Source organism: Misgurnus anguillicaudatus, chromosome 12 (genome assembly GCF_027580225.2).
Source record: "Misgurnus anguillicaudatus chromosome 12, ASM2758022v2, whole genome shotgun sequence".
Lineage (NCBI taxonomy): Eukaryota > Metazoa > Chordata > Actinopteri > Cypriniformes > Cobitidae > Misgurnus > Misgurnus anguillicaudatus.
This window is the reverse complement of record NC_073348.2, coordinates 36,446,264-36,459,068: the sequence shown is the minus strand read 5'-3', so window position 1 is coordinate 36,459,068 and position 12,805 is coordinate 36,446,264. Positions and strand designations below refer to the sequence as shown.

Below are 12,805 nucleotides of genomic sequence, written 5' to 3'. Positions count from 1 at the left end.
TTTGTTGTAGTCCAACAAACTAGGGATAGTAGTCTGGGATTTGTACCTTTTGCATATTGTTAACATGTACTAATACACACACCAAAGGTGTGGCTGAATTTAAAGAGCACCAATGGTCCGATTCACAATTTTACATTTCCTTTGGTGTGTAAGTGTGTATTAGTACATGTTAACAATCTGCAAAAGGTACAAACCCCAAATTAAACGATGACGCGAGTTATCATCTCCAGTGTTGGGGAAAGTTACTTTTAAAAGTAATGCATTACAATATTAAGTTACTCCCCAAAAAAGTAACTAATTGCGCTACTTAGTTACTTTTTATGGAAAGTACATTACTTTTAAGTTACTTTTCTTACTTGACTGAGGCTTTCAGGTGTTTTTTATGATCGCAAAAATGTCAAGCTCTGGCCTGTCATTTCCGTTTTTGACTCAAACTGTTCCCGCTCAGGCGCACAAAGTGCGTAATTCTACGTTAATATGTTCAGTTTAATTCAGTACATTTTTTAATTGAATTAATTAAACTGAAAAGTAACTCGCATTACTTTTTTAAAAAAGTAACTCAAATATTAATGTGTACGTTTATAAAGTAATGCGTTACTTTACTCGTTACTTTAGAAAAGTAATATTATTACGTAATGCGCATTACTTGTAATGCGTTACCCCCCAACATTGATCATCTTCAACGTAAATCTCTTTTCTTGGACTACAGCAAACACATGGATTGTAGGCAACTGTTCAGTTCCTGGGATTGGTGACGTAGAAAAGATAATTCCTCCCAGCCTGTAAGTTACCTCCTGTTAGCAACCAAATCTTTCAAACATGGTAAGGAGCAGGTATGACATCAGAGGTATTCAGGCCAATCACAACGTACAGATTAGCCGGCCAGTCAAGGACACAGAGCTTTTGAAATCTGTGCATTTCAGGAAAAGAGTGAAATAAACCATAAACCACGCAAACACATTGTATTATACCAAATACACAAAATAACATTGTTTTTTTAGCAATGAAATAGGTGCCCTTTAATGCTAAACTGTAAACATAAGTTAAAAAGTAGACAAAACACCACGTCATAGTATAGACTTTATTTTTTGTTAAATAGCATGCAGCAGTTTAAACAGATCTTTGCGATATCTTCCTCTTGTTTTTGATTAAATTTTCTCTTTAAAGCCCAGATGAGTATGAGTCTGTACAATTTAAGTGTCTGCACATTTTCAAGTCTTGTAATGTCTTCTCCGCTTTCCACATTGCACACTTTTTGATCATATTTCAGTGATTATAATATTGCATTGCACATTCATATTGCTGTAGTCCATGAAATGATTTCAGATGATTTGTGTCAAAAGAATAAATTAGTTTGAGAATGAAAAAGCATATGTGACCCTGGACCACAAAACCAGTCATATATCGAACAGGTATATTTGTAGCAATAGCCAACAATACATTCACTGAAAAAAATGATTCATTCAATTTACTCAAATCCTTCTAAGGTAAGTGGTCGCATTCAATTTATTCAAGCTACATTTAAAAAAAACAAAACTTTTGTTTAAATGTAGCTTTAAAAAATTGATTGCAACCACTTACCTTAAAAAAAATGAGTAAATTGAATGAATAATTTTTTTCAGTATTGTATGGTTCAATTATCGATATTTTACGCCAAAAATCATTAGGAACTAAAGATCATGTTCCATGAAAATATTTTGTAAATTTCCTATCATAAATATTTTAGTGCTGGTTATCGATTCAGATGTTCCAGATCCATTCGATTTCGATTCACAAGCTATCAAAACGATTCGATTCGATTACTGTTCTCGGGTTGTTTTTTATTCTCGATTCAACTCAATGAATATAGATTTAATACAAATACTATATAAATAAAAAAGAACAGTGAACAGCAATTTACAAGTGGGTAATTAATAAAAAGAAATTAATAGCCACAACACTATCGTTGTCTTGCTTGCGAAATCTAAAATACTTCAATAACGATTAACGTTAATCTTACATTCAATGTTTGCGGAAATAAATAGAAAAAAATTGATTCTGCTTTTTGAGAATCGATTTTAAATCGACCACGTAAAAAAAAAACGGTTAATCGAAAAATTTTTTTTGCCCAGCCCTAGTATATATATATATATATATATATATATATATATATATATATATATATATATATATATATATATATATATATATATATATATATATATATATATATATATATAATGTATTTATCATTAGTAATATGTGTTGCTAAAGACTTTATTTGGACAACTTTAAAGGCGATTTTATCAATATTTGGATATTTTGTTTGCACCCTCAGATTCCAGATTTTCAAATAGTTGTATCTATCCTAACAAACCATACATCAAGCTTATTTATTCAGATTATGCATAAACTTCAATTTTTAAAAACTTCCTTATAATTGGTTTTGTGGTCCAGGGTCACTGCTTGAACATCCACTTCAGTCAACCTAAAGTAAATCTGACCTTATTTTCCTAACATATATTACTTCCTACCATTGCAAGCTCTGAGCACATCCCATGGGAGTTAGCAATGGCCAGTAAGCCCCTTCTGGTTGATGCCGTATCATATTTTGCTGGCAAGAATTCTTTGCCCATGAGCAAAAAGCATGATTTCCATTGAGATATACAGGAGAAATGCTAGTGAATAACTTCGTAAAAATAATTATGTGCCACATATTTGTGTAAGCTTGAATCCATCCATTATTTACATTTTGTGGATCATTCATAAATATTAAATGCTTCCCTCTTAAGTTCACAGTACCACGCTGGCTGTCGCGCATTGGTTTGCAGATATGCCGATGCGACGATGACAGGTGAACATCTTGCGCAGTTCGGATCGAAAACGGTCGTGCAGCCACGCGTACAGGAACGGGTTGCAGCAGGACGAACTCATTGCGCACAGGTGACACAACAGCTGGATCACCAAGAAGTGACGCTTGTCGATGAGGTGGATATCGATGTCGCGCAGCACGTTGAACACGTGGATGGGCAGCCAGCAGACTCCAAACGCCGCCACTACCAGAGCCACCAGCCTGAAGATCTTGCGCTTGCGAGCGCGCTGGGCTTCGGCCTGATCTCGCGTGCGGTGTCCGGGGGCCACGCAGTTGCGTAGCTTGACGGAGATGCACAGGTAAGAGACGCAGACGGCGGACAGAGGGAGGATGTAGGTGAGGAGCAGTGTGCTGTAGGCGTAGATCAGTCGCTGGGTCTGCTGGCCCAACCAAAACTCCTCACAGATGGTAAGGCCTTCCTCTCTGAACTCTACGTGATAGGTGTGGGCCACGGCGGGTGCTACCAGCACACAAGACAGCAGCCAGATGCCAGACAGCACATAGGCACAAGCCTGCATTGAGGTGCGCTTTTTCAAAGGGTGCACCGTGGCATAGTACCTGCAGAAATGGGAGAATTTGCCATCTGTTAGTGATACATGCCCAAAGAAATGGTTCTTTTGAGACTGTAAGGTTCTTTGGAGAACCAAAATGGTTCTTCTATGGCATCATCATGGAGATGACAGTTCTCAGTTCACATGATCCAGGGCTATACTTATTATAACCAATGTATCCCAGTCATAAAGGCAATCATTACCCACTGACACAAGATGGTTTACTACACTGCAAAAAAACATTCTTAGTATTTTTGTCTTGTTTTCAGTAAAAGTATCATACCATATAATACCAATGAAATTTGATCAAATTTAAGTGATTTTGTGCATAAAACAAGCAAAAAAAAATCTGCCAATTGGGTAAGCTAATTTTTTTGAAAATATTCTTGAATTTAGTGTCTAAGAAAAAAGTTCAAGATTTTTTGATTACACCATTGGCAGATTTTTTTTGCTTGTTTTATGCCCAAAATCACTTAAATTTGATATTTTTGGTCTAAAAACTAAACTTATTTTCTTTGGTCGTTTTGCTCATCAAGAAAAAGCATCTTAATTTAAGAATTTTTAGATAATTTTACTTAAAACAAGACAAAAATACTAAGACATTTTTTCTTGAAAATCATTTTTTGCTGTGTGTACGTGTGACAAAAAAATAGTAATGTGTGACATAACACAATACTTTGATTTCTAGAACATTTATATTAATGTCACATTATATTTCATAAATCCAACCCCAAACTCTCTTTGACATGAAAAAAGCTGGCAATGTTTGTCAAAGCACCACAAAAACACTTTACATTGCAAAAAAAAAAATGATTTTCTTACATAGTATTTTTATCTTGTTTCTAGTACAAATATCTAAAATTTCTTAAATCAAGATGTGTTTTCTTGATGAGCAAAATGACCTAAGAAAATAAGTCCAGTTTTTTGACCAAAAATATACATTTTGAGTGAATTTGTGTTTAAAACAACCAAAAAAAATCTGCCAATGGGGTGGTCTACTGAATACAATATGTATGTTATATTAACCCTTGTGGGTTTTTCAAATGTACTACCTTTTCAGGTTGTTTGTGGCCAAAAAAGGCACAAAATTATACGGCTGTATAAATTTATTAGATTTGCATTTGGTTTTTTATATCTTGAGTCAGCTAATCTTTGCTCGTTCAGTGCAATGCATTGCAAAAAATAATTTTCTTACTTAGTATTTTTGTCTTGTTTTCAGTACAAATAAAAATTCTTAAATCAAGATGTTTTTTCTTGATGAGCAAAATAACTTATAAGTCTAGTTTTTAGACAAAATGTATCAAATCCAAGCGAATTTGTGGATAAAACAAGCAAAAAAATCCGCCAATGGGGTAAGCAATTTTTTTGAAAATATTCTTGAATTTAGTGTTTAAGAAAAATTTTCAAGATTTTTTGATTACACCATTGGCAGATTTTTTTGCTTGTTTTATGCCCAAAATCACTTAAATTTGATATTTTTGGTCTAAAAACTAAACTTATTTTCTTTGGTCGTTTTGCTCATCAAGAAAAAGCATCTTAATTTAAGAATTTTTAGATAATTTTACTTAAAACAAGACAAAAATACTAAGACATTTTTTCTTGAAAATCATTTTTTGCTGTGTGTACGTGTGACAAAAAATAGTAACGTGTGCCATAACACAATACTTTGATTTCTAGAACATTTATATTAATGTCACATTATATTTCATAAATCCAACCCCAAACTCTCTTTGACATGAAAAAAACTGGCAATGTTTGTCAAAGCACCACAAAAACACTTTACATTGCAAAAAAAGGACTTTCCCACATAGTACTCCTATCCCGTTTCTATAGTACAAATATCTAAAATCTCCCAAATCAAGATGTGCCTTCTTGATGAGCAAAATGACCCAAGAAAACAAGTCCAGTTTTTTTACCAAAAATATACATTTTGAGTGAATTTGTGTTTAAAACAAGCAAAAAAAAAATCTGCCAATGGGGTGGTCTATTGAATACAATATGTATGTTATATTAACCCTTGTGGGTTTTTCAAATGTACTACCTTTTCAGGTTGTTTGTGGCCAAAAAAGCCACAAAATTATACGGCTGTATAAATTTATTAGATTTGCATTTGGTTTTTTATATCTTCAGTCAGCTAATCTTTGCTCGTTCAGTGCAATGCATTGCAAAAAATAATTTTCAAGACTTTTTGTCTTGTTTTCAGTACAAATAAAAATTCTTAAATCAAGATGTTTTTTCTTGATGAGCAAAATAACTTAAGAAAATAAGTCTAGTTTTTAGATAAAAGTATCAAATTTAAGTGAATTTGTGGATAAAACAAGCAAAAAAATCTGCCAAGTTAAATCCACAAATTTAATCCACAAATTCTCTTAAATTTTATATTTCTTGTCTTAAAACTAGACTTATTTTCTTAGGTTATTTTGCTCTTCAAGAAAATGCATCTTTACTTGAGAATTTTTAAATATTTGTGCTTAAAACAAGACAAAAATACTAAGTAAGAAAGTCATTTTTTGCAGGGCATCTTTGTGCTCTCTGAGCAAACAGTTTTTATATATATAAAAAGATGAAAGATGGTACATTAATAATACAATTATTAAAAAAAGGAAGAAAGAAAGTGCAGCGCGTGGTCATGACTTTCAAAACAAGAGCCAGTTGTTATCGCCGAAAGGCATAATTTAAAATGCACAAGGGGCGTTATAGCTCACTGACTCTGATCACGGCCGTTCTCCGATCGACTCGGGTTCAGACCTGGGACCAGGAGTAATTAAACTCAAACTGACCCGACTCCTTCTGACCATATAAAATATAGACCCAGAATCGTACGTGTGCCGGGTCCTCAGTGAAGACCTCTAATGCATACAACTCAGCTTAAGTTCAGAAACATGGAAGGATAAAATGTGACCCAATTCTGGAGCTAGTATTGGAATTCTTTGAGAAACAGAAAGCACACGAAACACAACAAACTCTCTGGGAGAGAGACATGGTTGCACACAAAATGTCATTATCAAAGAGTGTCATTATCACAGAAGAACAAAAAAAAAGACAAAATTTGATGCCAGATATACTTGGACAGTTGACCTAACATCAAAGGAAAAAAAATATTAATTTAGCATAAAGCAAATAAAAGCTTTTTGAAAACATTTAAAGTTTTTTGCACATTTTCACCCACAAATGCCCCATTGTAATTTGCATGGTTCCTTGTGGTGTTTCTCAATAGTGTTTTTTTTTAGTTTTAAAAAAAAAACTATACTCTCATTCTTGCGTTTTGAGGGCGCATGATCCGAAGTTCGTCATAACATGTAGCCTGTCATGTTTGTGGTTCGTAATTTCAAAATATGTGTTTGGTGCGTCAAATGAACCTATGTGCATCACGTGTCTTGTCAAAATAAGTGCCTGCTGCAGACGCGTCTAAAGGGTTTATGATAAAAGAGACGCTATGAAGATATGCTAGGAACTATACTCTCATTCTGGCGTAATAATCAAGGACTTTGCTGCTGTAACATGGCTGCAATGATATTACGCATTGCCCGAAAATAGTCCCCTGCTATTGAAAGTTACCAAGGGGACTATTTTCGGGCGCTGTGTAATATCACTACACCTGCTGCAGCCATGTTACGGCAGCAAACCTGTTGATTACATGTTAATGCGAACTTGTAATATATGCAGTGAGCACATCTAGATCCCTGACATGACTTCTAACCTTCTTATATGTGAATAGCACATCAGACAATGTTGGTTAATAAAACCTTTCCATTCACAACTATGGCTTTGTGAAATTCACTGAGATCCAAATGCAAGAAATCAGTCGGACTGCTATTGTTAACGAACATCAAAGCACTATAGGAAATGATGTCAACCGTGACACTTTTCTTTAACCAACACCCTCACCTTCCCCATCATACCTCTAATGACCTCCAAAGCCTTCCAATATAATTCAGACGCTCGCACAAAGCAGACATCCATGGACCTTTATCAAAAGCACAACATTTCTATTTGTATTCTGAGCTTCGGAGGGTCTTTTCATCTCAAGTGACCTGTGCCACTTTAACCACACTTGGCTGCCGTGTAAAAGCACAGCATGTGATGAGCCATTCAAGAGATCATTAGCAAAGTCGGATGGTTGAGCTCACCTGTCCACGGCGATGGCCGTTAGAGTAAATACGGAAACGTATACGGTAACTGGCTGGATCAGGTACACCAGGTAGCACATGAAGCGCCCGAACGTCCAGCCGTGTGGACTGAAGGCGTAGGCCAGCGTAAAGGGGACGCAGGTCACGCACATCAGCATGTCCGAAAAGGCCAGGTTGCCGATGAAGAAGTTGGTGACGTTATGCATCTTCCTTGTGCGGCAGATGACGTAGATCAGAAGGTAGTTGCCGAAGACGCCCACCAGCACCACGAGAACGTAGCAGGGTATTATGAGTGGTTTGAAGGTCTGCAGCAGAGCTACGTCTGCAAATGGGTGATTGTGAGGGGCCGTGGTGTTCTGGACCACCGTCACTTCGTAAACGTGGCCTTCAGGAGGCTCGGTTTCACCCGGCCAACCAGAACTCTCCATTCTCTAGACACAAGTTCTCCAAAGTCTCCACCTGCTGGAAAAAACACAAGATCGTTACTAAACAACTGACTTCCTGAATGGAGACTACATTAGTGTTTCATAGCCGACTTTGACTTGCATTATAATTGACAGATTATCTATTATTATTATTTTTAATTTAAAACTATAAATACCGTGCTAAAAAAAAGACTTACGGTAGCACAAATATTTTGATTAATAAAGCTTGCACAGTTTACTTACATTTTTTAAGTAAAGAATACCTGATTTCACGTCATACTTTCTGTTTAATAGGTAAGCAAATTTAAGTCAAAATATTCCTGAAACCTGCGTTGAGTATACTTCCTTTTGAATTTTAATGTTTTTTCCCTTTTCTACGTGTGAGTGACACTTAATACTGTTTTGTACTATTGAAGCATTTAAACCATCTTATTGCAGCATGCAAGCATTTTAAAACACAGCAGCATGTACATTTCTTCCTTAGTTAATGGTCCTTCGCTTTTAAAGGAAGGAAGTGATGAATGGCAGCATGTGAATGTAGCGGCACTTAAATGACGTTAAAAATGACATTTGCATTCAACCTGCCAGTCATTTCGCATTTTGTCAATTGGCATTTGTATTGTATTCTTTGTAAGTTTGATTTTAAAAATGTATAATTTCACAGTTTGTTCATAAAATGGCCCCTTGAATATTCAAAAGATTTTGTGAGGTGAAATTACCTTCACTGTAGCAGAACTTTGTGTGAATTCTGAGGATTTTTTAATTAATTTAAAAATGTCAGATATGACACATTTACAAGGTATTTTAAACAGGTTAACTAAATATTCATCATTAATTCTTCACTTTATTAAGACCTCACCCACTTTATACCTCCTAAAGGTTGGGATTTATGCATTTTTGAGTCGTATGTCTTACTTAAATTAACTTGATTGCATTGCAAAACGGTTGCAGTGGCTATAGCGTAGCCTTAAAGATCTATACAGTGATGTGACTGAGTAATTATGTTCTTTATGGTTCGGCTGAGTCCTACAACACTATAAATCTACCCACTATCTACCTGTCACGGTAAATTAACCTCTGAACCAACAACACAATATGGCTGATAAACAAACTTCTCCATTTACAATCCAAGTTACATAGTGCAAGTTTTTCAAATGCACCTATTTCCAGGGTTCCCACACCTTAGTTAACTTCAAATTCAAGGACCTTTCAAGGACTAAACGTGGGGACACATTTCAAGTGAGAGCAAGGTTACATTGTGTTACCTTTTAGGATACATTTTTACAGTTCCCTTTGGAGGGAACTCACACTACGTCACTGCGGTGACACTTTGGGGACCCCTCCAGAAGTAAGTGCATTTGAATGTGTATATCAAATTCAACCAATAGTGAGGCTTAACAACAAAAACAGGGTGACGCGGGAGCCAGGAAGTATATCGCTTTCTGAAATGTTGCCAAAGACGGAGTTACAAGGACGCAGGAAGTATGGCAAGGGAGACGCAGCGTTTCGTTCCCTTCTCAGGGAACAACAGTTACATACGTAACCCGAGATGTTTTCATGTGTCAAACACAACTATGCAAAAAAAAAGCATTTTGGTATGAATCAATATTCGCATACAGAACATATAAGCATTTAAAGCGAACAGTTTAGCACGTACAGTATGCTTAAAAAGTCTAGAATTTTTATGATATTATCCTACACTACACTTCTTGCATAAAATAGATTCAAGCACTTCCAATGACCTGTATCTATGTATGTATATTTTCAAAAACTTCCCAGGGCCTTGAATATTTTTCCCCAGATTCACAAACTTTCAAGGATTTCCAGGACCTGTGGGAACCCAGTATTTGTGACCCTGGACCACAAAACCAGCCTGAAGGGTCTTTTTTTAAATTGAATAAGCTTTCCATTGATGTATGGTTTGCAGAGAAACAACTATTTTAAAAACTGAAATCTGAGTGTGCAAAAAAAATCAAAATATTACGAAAATCGCAAAGAAATTATTAAGAAATTTTTAGTTTTGACATGTGCTAAGTTGACAAACAAGTTAAAATGGTGTAACTTATATTTTTATATAAAATCTATGTTGATTTAACAAAAATGCTGCATTTTCACAGTGTAAACTTATTAGCAACACATATTATTAATGATCAATACATTTTTTATTTATTTACGGTGGCAAAGTTACAAAATATCTTCATGGAACATGATCTTTAATATTCTAATGATTTTTGACATTAAAACATTTTATCATTTTGACCCATACAGTGTATTTTTGGCTATTGCTACAGATATACCCATGCGGCTTATGACTGGTTTTGTGGTCCAGGGTCACACATACATTTAATTTTACCGATAAGAACATTAATCACTGATGTTTATGATATCTCCAATAAATCATGTCTATTTTCATTTAATTAAATCAATTTTCTAATGTGATTTATTTTCATTTAAGTTGTAAAGTTTACATGTAATGTAAATAATGCACGTTCTTGCTCCTTAGCCATATTTGCATGAGTGAACCCTACTGAAAAATCCAGCTAACACCAACATAAGCTGGTAGCTGGTTTAAGGTGGCCGTTGCTGGTTTAAGCTGGTGCTCCTAGTCTGGCAAAGCTGGTTGGTCAGTTGATCTTCCAGCCTGACCAGCTAAGTCCAGCTAGACCAGCTTTAAAAAAGTGACCAAAAGCAACATGATCTCACAAAGTTCCATGGGATAGTCACAGAATTTTTTGCTAATTTTTCCGTGACATTCTCTCGGATCTCCGCATTTTTCCGTGGCATTCTAAGAGATTGGTTACTCATCTGCTTTTTCCTATTTTCAAACCATTGTCGCTTCGGTTTAGGGTTAGATTTGGTGTCTGTGTCAGTATGTCACTTTAAGTATTGGTTTATACTATTTTTTCTGATTTATTCTTTTATATTTTTTAAACTTTAAACATTTGCCGCCTGGCGTTGGGGTTAGAGGTGGGTTTGGGTAAGGATGTCATTTTATGTAAATTTAACCCTAAACTGAAGCGACAATGGTAAGAAAAGAAAAGTCCATGGCAGGACCACGTAAAAATGAGGGGATCTGTGAGAATGCCACGGAAAAATTAGCAAAAAATTCTGTGACTATCCCACGGAAATTCGTGAGATCAGGTTGCTAAAACACAACTAGAACAGCTTAAAAAGAGACCAAAACACAGCTAGACCAGCTTGTTACACCAGCTAAAACCAAACTTGTGCTGGTCTTAGCTGGATTTTTCAGTAGGGAATGAATGAATGAATGAATGAATGAATGAACCTTGACTCCCTTAAGTATTGGGACAGTAAAGGCAAAACTGCTCTATTTGCTGTGGAGATAAGAAATTTGTAAGTTGAATATGAGGTACAGAATGTTACATTTTATTAACATTTGATTATGTTTCAAAACATACATGCACTTTACTATTTCCATACATGACGTTTTCATTTACTCAGAAAATGTTTTGAATTTTAATTTCTGTGTGGACACGTACATTAAAGTCTTGGCATCAAGAAGCAATTGAGCATCCCCACCATCCACCGTTAAGTCCCATGAATTACAACAATTCATTATGTTGGCTTGAAAAAGCCAACATACTGTTCTTCATTCTAAACTTATTAGTGGTGCTTGCATTTATGCAAGGCATCACTATTATTATCTTGCATACTTATTATTATAATTATTATTATATCTTATTCTTATGTCTGCACGTTTTTTCGGCGCGTAACTCGTCCCGCACGGTTTGCCGTAGTCCCATGAAAGCGGGCTCAAATCGACCGGTTTATTGAGGAGAGGTGTGCTATGACTTTTATAAGCGATTGGGTGCAGGATTTCCGAAAGGGGGGCGAAAAACCACCCGAAAAATCCCATTGACTTAACATTGCGCCCAACTTTGACGAGTCATAGCTCCGCTCGAGGATTTTGTAGAAACATGTGGGTTACAACATTTGAAGAGGGTGGTAGGCTCTGTAAGAACATGGATCGCAATGGGGTGTAAGTTGTACCCCTGGGGTGTAAGAGGTGCCCAAAAATGCCCAATGAAAAGTCAATGGGGCAAAATCCCATAGACTTAACATTGCAAAAATTTTGACGGGTCATAGGTCAGAGCGAGGATTTCATAGAAACATCAGGGTTACTAAATTTAAAGAGGGTGGTAGGCTATGTAAGAACATACATGACATTGGGGTTTAAGTTGTACCCCTGGGGTGTAAGAGGCACCCGAAAATTCCCATTGAGGAAACATGCCCATATAAGGGAATAAAACAGTTCCAGATGGGATATCTTTGCTTTACAGTGTCGTAGAGATAAGTGGGTGGGCTCATTTCACTCAGGCATCCAATCAGCCTCTCAGGATCATCCCAGAGCAATTAAGCCACGCCCCTAGCAACCACTTTTGGGCACCCTAGCAACATCTTCCATAGACTGCCATTATAAAATGCCCAGATGGATATCTTTGCACCACAGTGTCATAGAGACATGGGGGTGGGCTCATTTTACTCAGGCATCCAATCAGTCTCTCAGGATCCTTACATAGGTATTAAGCCACGCCCCTAGCAACCACTTTTGAGAACCCTAGCAACATAAAATTCAAACAGTTATATCTCGGCATCCGAACATCGTAGAGACACAGGGGTTGGACCATTTGACTCGTGACTCAGAGTGTAATCATTATGGGATGCCAATTTTTTCCCTAGCAACCAAATACAGTACCCTAGCAACAGAGGAAACAAAGCCTTATATCTCCGCATCAGAACATCGTAGAGACACGGGGGTTGGACCGTTTGACTTGTGACTCGGAGTGTAATCATTATGGGATGCCAATTTTTTCCCTAGCAACCAAA

At 36.2% G+C, this 12,805-nt stretch overlaps 1 protein-coding gene across 1 annotated transcript in view; it reads right to left on the bottom strand.

Annotated features, from left to right (window-relative positions):
* Positions 1 to 2,207: 2,207 nt before the first annotated feature.
* prlhr2b (prolactin releasing hormone receptor 2b) overlaps positions 2,208 to 12,805 on the bottom strand; it is a 29,456-nt gene continuing 18,858 nt past the window's right edge. Inside the window, exons 2-3 of the mRNA XM_055207786.2 lie at positions 7,533 to 7,994; positions 2,208 to 3,409 (exon numbers count right to left, since the gene is read on the bottom strand). Coding sequence (XP_055063761.1) covers positions 2,773 to 3,409; positions 7,533 to 7,960 — 1,065 coding nt within the window. The 5' untranslated portion in view covers positions 7,961 to 7,994 and the 3' untranslated portion in view covers positions 2,208 to 2,772. The remainder of the gene's footprint in view (positions 3,410 to 7,532; positions 7,995 to 12,805) is intronic.